A 10,000-nucleotide genomic window follows, 5' to 3' on the forward strand; every position below is an offset into this window, starting at 1 on the left:
TGCATAGAGCCAATAATAATCACTCGCACGAGTAGCCTACCAACATTTTCATTTATGCATATTCAATTACTTATTTTTTAATCACAAAACTGCCGTTTGCATGAACTGAAACGTTTCCTCTGATTGCTTACAATTTTCACAATGTCTGTTTGGTTCAAGCCCGAGCCCGACCCGAGTCCGACAGATATTCTATTTTTTTTGTCCGAGTCCGGCCCGGCCCGTCGGGTTCCGACCCGGCCCGTCGGGCTTCGGTCGGGTTGCCATGCTCTGGTGTGTGTGTGTGTGTGTGTGTGTGTGTGTGTGTGTGTGTGTGTGTGTGTGTGTGTGTGTGTGTGTGTGTGTGTGTGTGTGTGTGTGTGTGTGTGTGTGTGTGTGTGTACGTGTGTGCGTGTGTGTGTGTGTGTGTGTGTGTGTGTGTGTGTTATATTACCTATAACCTAATATATCAACCTCTAATATCTGCCATTGAGTGCTATGGTTACAAATGCTTCCTCATTGGGCTTGTCTTGGTAGCCTAGGTCAGTGGTTCCCAACCTTTTTCGTAAGGGACCCATATTTTTACTATTGTAAGCTTTTGTGACCCAACCACGCGATCGCCCGGGAAAACTTTCCTGAGAAAACTCATTTTACTTATTTTATTCCTCAATTCGTCTTTGGTCAAATATAGAATGAATGTTTAATGTACCGTAGCACTTACTATTTGTTGCTTCAATGCATTTATTATTCAACATGGGTTATATATATTTAAAATGAAACCCTTTAAAATCAAGAGGGCTCCGCGACCCATAAGGTGGGTCCCGACCCATAGGTTGGGAACCACTGCCCTAGGCAATGTACACTGGTGGTCAGTGTGTGTGTGTGTGCGTGTGCGTGTGCGTGCGTGCGTGCGTGCGTGCGTGCGTGCGTGCGTGTGTCTGTCTGTCTGTCTGTCTGTCTGTCTGTCTGTCTGTCTGTCTGTCTGACTGTCTGTCTGTGTACAGGAGTGTGGACCCAGAACTGAAGTCTCTGGCTGTCGGACTACTTATGCTATTGCTCAGAGTCCTTGGTAAGTTTACTGTTGACCGCGGGCTTTATGGCTATTCATGATTGCTGTTCTCCATAGAGCCTATAGGGCTGACTTCAATGTTACAAAAATGAGATGAACAATGACCACGGTTCTTTGTGTGTGCATGCGTGTGTACATGTTCGTGTGTGTGAAGGGGGGATCCCTGCTCCTATCTACTTTGGGGCCCTGATCGACTCCACGTGTGTGAAGTGGGGAAGCCGCAAGTGTGGAGGGAGGGGCGCCTGCAGACTATACGACATAGAGACCTTCAGGTGAACCAACACACCCACACGCACGCACGCACGCACGCACACACACACACACACACACACACGCGCACACACACACACACACACACACACACACACACACACACACACACACACACGCGCACACACACACGCGCGCACACACACACACAAGTTGATATCCACAAAACTCCCTGACAAATACATAAAAGTTCCCCAGTATCCACAAAATGGCAAGCAAGTTCATGGTCCATACATCAGTGAATACTTATGAGCAGGGTAGCTAGGGTGCTGGCCACACAGACTCCAGCGTGCGAGCAGGTGCCTACTTCTCACCTGTTCACCGGATCTGTCTCAAGTGACTCTCTGTCTACATCTGACTCCGCTGACCCTTAAGTGGGCCCTGGAACTCAAAGGTTACGCAGCGCCCTTGTGTGGTGTGGACATGTTAGTGTGCTGTCTATTTCTGAAATGCATTTCTTAACAGTTCCTTCCCCTAATTCACTTACTATTATTTACACTGCTCTCTAAAAACTCACAGACCAAGCCTACATGGTAGCTGTCAAACAAAAAGAAAATTCAAAGCCCTGGTAGCTCACCAGACTATCCACTAATCAGTCATCCCTGCAATCACAGCTACTCAGGTAATTGCAATGACCCACCACAGTATTTCAGGGCGACCCCTTCCCCGAGAGTGGGGTCTGCAGCCCACCTGCAAGCTTGGCCAAGCTTGCAAGCTTGCTCATGGAACACACTAAGAACCAGTTTGGGCCTCGATTGGAGCTTCATGTTCAACACATCAGACGCTACCTGAAAGAACAGTTAATTTCTCCCAACGCCCTCACAGCCCCCATTTCACTAACAGACTGCCTAACACACTGACACTGACACTGGCAGCTTCACCAGTATATGCACTGGAATCCTCATCACAAACAGCAATCTCTGTCATAATTTTTTCACTAATAGAAAGAAAATGTAACTGTGGAATGAATTATAGACAATACATATTACAATAAAATACATTTAGCATTTAGCATTTAGCCATGTACAGAATAGAGCAAAATGTATTCTAGACCAAAATGTATTTTGACTAATCAAATTGTAGACAACCTTGGCATTAATGACAGCGAGTTGCGGTTCTACACTAAGGCCAGATTCAGACTAGAGTGTGGCGGAACAGCAGCGAGACGACTGAGGTCTTTTTTCTTAGTTAGACCATTAAAAAAAATTAAAATATGAAAAAATTTGACTCCCAAAACGGCTCCCATTGTGGAGCTGGTTCCTGTCGTTCGCTTCAAAGACCCGGCTCTTAGAACTGGCTCGTTTGCGACCGACACATCACTTTTCTGCTCTGTCTTTCGCACTAACAGCGTTGGCGTGCGTGGCCAGTCCTGTTCAAAATCCCCCCCACAGCCAAAACTAGCTTGCTACTTTACCATTAATTTGAACGGGACACCGCTGGTCGCTGCCGTCTAAAATCCGCTCGAGTTCTAGTTTCCAAATGCAGCTACTGCCCGACTACCGCAGGTTGGTGTGGAAGGACAGATCTGTTTCCATGTATTTTTGCCACCACTGGTAAAAATCGCTTCCGCCCCGCCCAGCGTTCCCACTCCCGCTCAAGATGCATGTTGACCAGGGAATTAGTGTAGAACTGCAACTGGCTTGGTATCATTTCAAGCTATTCAATGGATTTGAATTGCAAAAAAAGGGAAATAATTTGAAAAATTAGGGCGACCCCAAACTTTTGAACGGTAGTGTACGTGTAAACAAAAAGGCACAAACGGATATGTTTACAAAAACTAGCCATACACATGTAAACAGGGTCTAAGAAAGCTAAATGTTGAACACCCCCATCCTCTGTCTGTCTGTGTGTCAGGTACCTGTTCTTGGGCTTGGTGAGCAGCCTGCGTCTGGTGAGCTACTTCATCTTCTGGCAATGCGTCTCCCAGATCAAGAGGACCGTAGACAAAGCAAGTCACAACAAGGACATTGAGCTGCAGAGAGCCCAAGAGAACCAGGAACTCGCACAGGGTCAGGGCTCTGTGGCCAATCAGACAGAAAGTTTGAACATCAGCGATGGAAAGGCAACCAATGGCAGCAAAAAGATGGGCATCACTGATGGTGGTGCAGCCAATGACAGCAAAGAGATGGACACCGCTGAGAAGATGAAAATTGATGATATGCATATACAGTAGATGATATGAGCAGTGATGACAAAAACACCAGTCAAATTTCAGAGTGACTTCAATAACTTATTCATCATTACATTACACTTACCTGATGCTTTTATCTGAAGCAACTTTGTTATTATTCAGAGTGTTACAGTCCCTATAGCAATGAAGCTGTTAGGTGCCTTGCTCAAGGGCACTTAAGCCATGAATGGCACGAGATTAGAACCTGCAAACCAGTTTCCTATCCAGCATCTCAACACATATACTGGAATTACAGTGACTGACTGCTATCTGTGAACATGATCTGTGAACTTCTTTGAATGGGAGGGCAGAAACCCTTTTTACTATGCCGTAAATCTGACAGAAATATGTAGCCTACCAGTTTGTAATCTGATCTTTTTAAATTCAAAATACAGTATTCATACCGCACGTTGTTGCTTGCTTGTGAGTGAAATTCACACACTTCATAGAACGTGCCACACAGGTGCAGTATGTAATATCATTGCCAGGCTCTATATGGCAGCATTTGGCCAGTGAAATGCAGGGACGTAGCAGCAAATTTTGGGCCCTACGACACCCCTGGTGAAATGCACCCAAGTCCAGATTTCACACTGCGGCGTGTGATTCTGTCCTTCCTAATCTGTGCGTGCTGTCAAATGCCCATTAACAGAAACTTAATGTGTTGGTTCCCATATGAAAATAATTTATTTTACAAACACCCTACTCACCCTTTTTGGTGAACCTCTGAGGTATTAAGACAGTGTAGGGGAATAGATCGCACTGAGGTTTTTTAAAATTGTTATTCAGCCATTGCAGGTGTCAGACAATCATGAAGGATCTTGTAGCTGAAAGGTCTGTCTGGTCCTTGAAATGGCTGAATAGAAAGAAAAAACAAGAAGAACCTGTAATCGATTCCCTATTTGTTCACCACATCATAATGGACTGGCGGTTCTGTGTTCTGTTGGCTTTGAATACTGGGGTAACCCTTCAGAACAGTGCTTCCTAATAGCTTTACAAACATTTGAAAATAATTAACTAGTCAACAAAACACTACAAATGTTTTGTAAAATGCTGTGTAAGTAAGAAATACTATGTTAACACAGGACAGAACAGTTGCAGCAGTCCTGAAAGTTTGGCATCAAAGAGCAAAAAGATGAAGCCACTGGCTATGAGGAGTTGATTCCCACTCCACTGTGCAACAGTGTGTAAATGTTTTGTTTGTACATGTTTGTTCATAAGTAGGTCATTAATAAATGTTAATTAAGTGCTAGCAAGGGAGCGTTATTCTAAAGTGTTATACAATATAGGTCTTCACCAGAAGGAGATGGAAACTGTCTGTGTGCTAAACACAATTCATGTATTACTAACTGTTTTATGTTTATCATAACTGGACAGATCATTACGAGTATATAAGTTCAAATGTAATATTTGTATTGCAATTCAGTAACATAATCTATCTGATCTCTCTTCTGTAATTAAAATGGATTATTAAGAACAAAAAAGGGATGTTGTGATTCAGTGGGCTGGAGCACTGTAGGCCTACCATTATACTGAGGACCTGGGTTCAAATCTGGCCCAAGGTCCTTTCCCGATCTTTTTCTCCCCAATCACTCCCTGTCTCTCTCACTGTCCAGTCTGATAAAAAAGGTGTAAAAGCCCAAAAAAGAAGCCCTGAAAATGTGTGTGACTGAGGTGTTCCTGGGCAGTCTGCCCCTCAGGTATCGACCTCACCACCTCAAGTCAAGTCAAGTCAAGTTTATTGTCAATTTCTTTACATGCACTGGTCATACAAAGAATTTGAAATTGCGTTTCTTGCTCTCCCATGCAGACATAGACTAATCTAGGTAAGGACATAGACAGTATAGACATAGACAGTACTCATACATGGACATAGACAGTATGGACGTAGACATTGCTCATACAGACATTTAAAGTGCAAGACTGGACAACAGAAGACTTGTAGAGAACATACATTAAGAGGAGGTATTTTGTTGTTCTTTTTTCTAAAAGTCCTTTATAGCGTTCTGACATAGTAATAGTAGCATTTGAAGAAATAAATAATTAAAAAAAGGTTTTTATTAAATACACCAGCAGCAGTATGTGTGTGTGTGTGTTTGTATGTGTTTTGTGTGCGTGTGTGCGTGTGTGTGTGTGTGTGTGTGTGTGTGTGTGTGTGTGTGTGTGTGTGTGTGTTGTGTTTGTTTTAGTGCAGGTAGAAAGTGCGGTGTGCGTCTGTGTGTGTGTACCTGTGTATGTGTGTGTGTGTGTTTGTGTGTCTCTCTGTGTGTGTGTATGTGTGTGAGTATGAGTTGTGTGTCAGTGTGTGTATGTTTGGGTTTAGTGCAGAAAGTGCAGTGTGCTTGTGTGTGTGTGTGTGTGGTGTGTGTGTGTGTGTGTGTGTGTGTGTGTGTGTGTGTGTGGTGTGTGTGTGTGTGTGTGTGTGTGTGTGTGTGTGTGTGTGTGTGTGTGTGTGTGCATGTGTATGTTTTGAGTTAGTGCAGGTTGAAAGTTCAGTCACAGATGTAGTAGTGCAGGTGGAATGTTCAGTCGCAGATATGGTGGTGGGGATGAGGGGGGGGAGCGGTTGTCAGTGGCCTGGCTGGCTAGAGGCCTGACAGTGAAGGGAGAGTGGGTTGAGTGTTCAGTATCTTGATTGCTTGATGCATCGTGCTGCTTGTAAGCCTGGTGGTACGGGAACGGAGGCGCCTGTACCTCTTTCCAGAGGGCAGGAGGCTGAACAGTTTGTGTGCAGGGTGGCTTGTGTCTTTGATGATCATCAGTGCTTTTCGGGTGAGGCGTGCGGTGTAAATGTCCTGCAGGGAGGGGAGTGGTACTCCAATGATCTTCTTCGCTGTGTTCACAACACGCTGGAGTGTCTTCCTGTTTTTCTTCTCCGTGCAGCTTCCTCCCCACACTGTGATGCAGCTGGACACGACGCTCTCTATGGTTCCTCTGTAGAATGTTGTCATGATGGAGGGTGTAGCACTTGCCTTCTTTAGTTTGCGCAAGAAGTAGAGACGCTGATGGGCCTTCTTCGCCAGTGATGTAGTGTTGGTGGTCCAAGAGAGGTCGTCGCTGATGTGCACTCCAAGGAACTTGGTGCTGCTCACTCTCTCCACAGCATCACCGTCGATGGTCAGTGGTGGCAGTTGTTTTTGGACCCTCTGAAAGTTGACAACAATCTCCTTGGTCTTGTTGACATTCAGCAGGAGGTTGTTGTCTTTGCACCATCTGGCCAGCAGGTCTACTTCTTCTCTGTAGTGGGTCTCATCGCCCTTAGTGATGAGACCCACCAGTGTTGTATCATCCGCAAACTTGGTGGTTAGTGCTAGATGGTTAGTGCTGTGGGTCGTTGTGCAGTCATGTGTCAGCAGCGTGAACAGCAGGGGGCTGAGAACACAACCTTGCGGAGCCCCTGTGCTCAGGGTCAGGGTGCTTGAGGTGTTATTCCCTACCCGTACTGCTTGTGGTCTCTGCATCAGGAAGTCCAGCAGCCAGTTGCAGAGGGAGGTGCTGAAACCTAGTTTGTCCAGTTTTCTGATGAGTTGTTGTGGTATTATGGTATTGAATATGCTGAGCTGAAGTCAATGAACAGCCATTTCTCACATATGAGTCTTTATTGTCCAAGTGGGTGAGGGCTGGATGGAGGGCAGAGCAGATTGCATCCTCCGTGGATCGCTTGGCTCGGTATGCGAACTGGTAGGGGTCCAGGGTGGGGGGTAGGGTGGCTTTGATGTGTGACAGGACTAGCCGTTCGAAGCACTTCATGATTATGGGCGTCAGTGCTACAGGACGGTAGTCATTGAAGCATGATGGTGATGATTTCTTCGGCACGGGTATGATGGTAGCAGCTTTGAAAAGTGATGGGATGACTGCTTGCTCCAGAGAGATGTTAAAGATGTCTGTGAAGACATCCTTCAGCTCTTCTGCACAATCCTTCAACACTCCAGCCAGGTATGTTGTCTGGGCCAGCTGCTTTGCGTGGGTTGATGGTGGCCAGTGTCCTCTTCACACTGGCAGAGGACAGGTAAAGGGGTTGATCATGGGGGGGGGAGGTGGAGTTTTCTGTGGATGAGTGTCGTTTTGTGCTTCAAAACGGGCAAAGAAACTGTTCAGGTCGTTTAGCAGAGAGGTGTTGTTGTCACAGCTTCGTGGTGCGGGCTTATAGTCCGTGATGGCCTGTATGCCCTGCCACAGGCTCTGTGCATCTCTGCTGTCTTTGAAGTGTGTTGTTATTTTGTCCGAGTATTCCTTTTTTGCTTTCCTGATGCCCTGGGACAGGTTTGCTCTTGCTGCTTTTAGGCCAGCTACGTCTCCTGCTCTGAAGGCTTTGTCTCTGGCCCTCAGCAGTCTGTGAACGTCTCCTGTGAACCATGGCTTCTGGTTGGCTCTGGTGGTGATGCGTTTTATTTCTGTAACATCATCAATGCATTTTGTGATGTAGGAGGTCACAGTGTCTGTGTACTCCTCAATGTCAATGTGGTTGCTGTGGGTGGCAGCTGTTTTGAACATGTCCCAATCTGTGGTTTCAAAGCAGTCTTGTAGTCGTGACACGGATCCCTCTGGCCATTTTCTCACCTCCTTCAGAGCTGGTTTGGTGAGTTTTACCTTTTGTCTGTAGGCTGGCAGTAGCAGAATCGTTAGGTGGTCTGATAGGCCGATGTGGGGATGGGCTTTGCCTTGTATGCTCCTTGTTTTGGGGTATAAACAAAGTCCAGGGTGTTTTTGTCCTCTTGTTGGAAAGTTAACATGTTGGTGAAATTTTGGAAGAACTGTTTTGAGATTTCCGTGGTTGAAATCTCCCATGACCACTGTGAAGGCATCTGGGTGTGCATCTTGTTGTTCACTGATTCCCCGATGCAGCTCGTTCAGTGCCTCGCTTCTGGCGCTGGTGGTATTGCTAGGAGCGAGGTAAACTGCGACCAGTAGAATGGCGGATATTTCTCTTGGTAGATAGAAGGGTCGGCACTTGATGATCATGAACTCCACTAGTGGAGAGCAGTGTCTCTGTACCACCGTAGCATTTTTGCACCAAGCATCATGTGTGTAAACACATATTCCTCCCCCTCGTTTTTTCTCTGCAAGGGCTCTGTCCGCTCGGTGGCACGTAAGTTGCTCCAGTTGTAAACCTCTCGTGCAACTAGCACATTTGCACAATTTTGTAGCCTATATTGAGATGACGTGCCTAAGGATACTGTTAAAGTTCATATTCTGATTTGATGTTTGACTGAGCCCGTGAGGCATATTTCCAGATACAGAGACTCATTACGAAAAGAAAGAAAATAAAAAGAACTCTGAATTGTATGACAGTTGTATCTCTTGTTATTCAGTAACCTGTTGCGGGGAAAGTCAAATCAAGTGTTTGATGGTTGGGTTCTCTCACCCTAACAAATGAGAGTGGCGTAGTCACTAAACATCTTAAAAACATCTAAAAATATAAAAAATATTACGGTAAAGAGATAACGCAGGCCACATATGGTCTCCTGGTCAACGCTGAGCTAAAGGACCAGTCTGATAGCTCATCAGTACCGATACTGTATGAGACTTCGGGAGGGGGATTTACTAACGTTCCACACCACACTCTGCTAGTTGGCCTCCGTTACACTCACCACTCTAAACCTCACTCCCATCCTGGGTCAACAGCACTAGTGTGACTGAGGTGTTCCTGCACAGTCCGCCTGTAGGGTCTCGAACTCACCACTTCCTAGTCAACGCATTGGTTCGGGTATGGGAGGCAGGCACAACACGATAACGCTGAGCAAAAGGACCAGTCTGATAGCTCATCAGTACCAATACTGTATGAGGCTTCGGGAGGGGGGTTCACTAACGCTCCACGCCACACTCTGCTAGTTGGCCTCCTTTACACTAGCACATTCACATTCCCTCAGAAAATCAGAAATCCAGGTCAGCGTCTGACATAAATTAATGTCAGTTTCAAGTCCACCATACCATACTGTACTTCCCTCCCCTTGACTTGCCCGTGGTACCTCAGCCTCATGGGCCTTCACACGTGTGCAAAGAGCATTTCATTATGCGCGAAGCTGAACAGTTTAACTGATGAATGGGAGGAATTCATCCATGCAGGCCTTGAGCCTCACCATACCAGTGTAGCATATTCCACATATAAGTACTGCATGTTCAGGCATTGCTTTGAATTACAATTACATCACATGTGTGGTATTGCACGAACAATGGACGATATGCGGTGCGTTATGGTGTCATCTGTAAGGACAAGCAGAACCAGCGCGGAGATGTGCGTTTCCTTTTTCAGAAGCTTGATGATGAGTGGTGATGCATAGAGCACAGATGCATGGTCCACGTGAAGGAGAAATTGATTTGTGTTCCTGTCCCTCCTTAAATAAGATATAAGCGGGGGGAGAGAGAGAGAGAGAGAGAGAGAGAGAGAGAGAGAGAGAGAGAGAGCGAGAGAGAGAGCGAGAGAGAGAGATGGAAAATATGCAGATACTGTCAAAGCCAATTTCCACAGTTGGGACAGTTGCTATTGTTCCAGTTCAATATAAATGAAGTATGTACAT

The 10,000-nt window shown here is 45.9% G+C and overlaps 1 protein-coding gene across 1 annotated transcript in view; it reads left to right on the forward strand.

The window, feature by feature from the left end:
• Nucleotides 1-5,132, forward strand: part of LOC134463773 (solute carrier organic anion transporter family member 1C1-like) — a 23,317-nt gene extending 18,185 nt beyond the window's left edge. Inside the window, exons 12-14 of the mRNA XM_063217044.1 lie at nt 981-1,045; nt 1,200-1,317; nt 3,170-5,132. Coding sequence (XP_063073114.1) covers nt 981-1,045; nt 1,200-1,317; nt 3,170-3,488 — 502 coding nt within the window. The 3' untranslated portion in view covers nt 3,489-5,132. The remainder of the gene's footprint in view (nt 1-980; nt 1,046-1,199; nt 1,318-3,169) is intronic.
• Nucleotides 5,133-10,000: the final 4,868 nt, after the last annotated feature.

The sequence above is a fragment of the Engraulis encrasicolus genome, chromosome 15 (assembly GCF_034702125.1).
Source record: "Engraulis encrasicolus isolate BLACKSEA-1 chromosome 15, IST_EnEncr_1.0, whole genome shotgun sequence".
Lineage (NCBI taxonomy): Eukaryota > Metazoa > Chordata > Actinopteri > Clupeiformes > Engraulidae > Engraulis > Engraulis encrasicolus.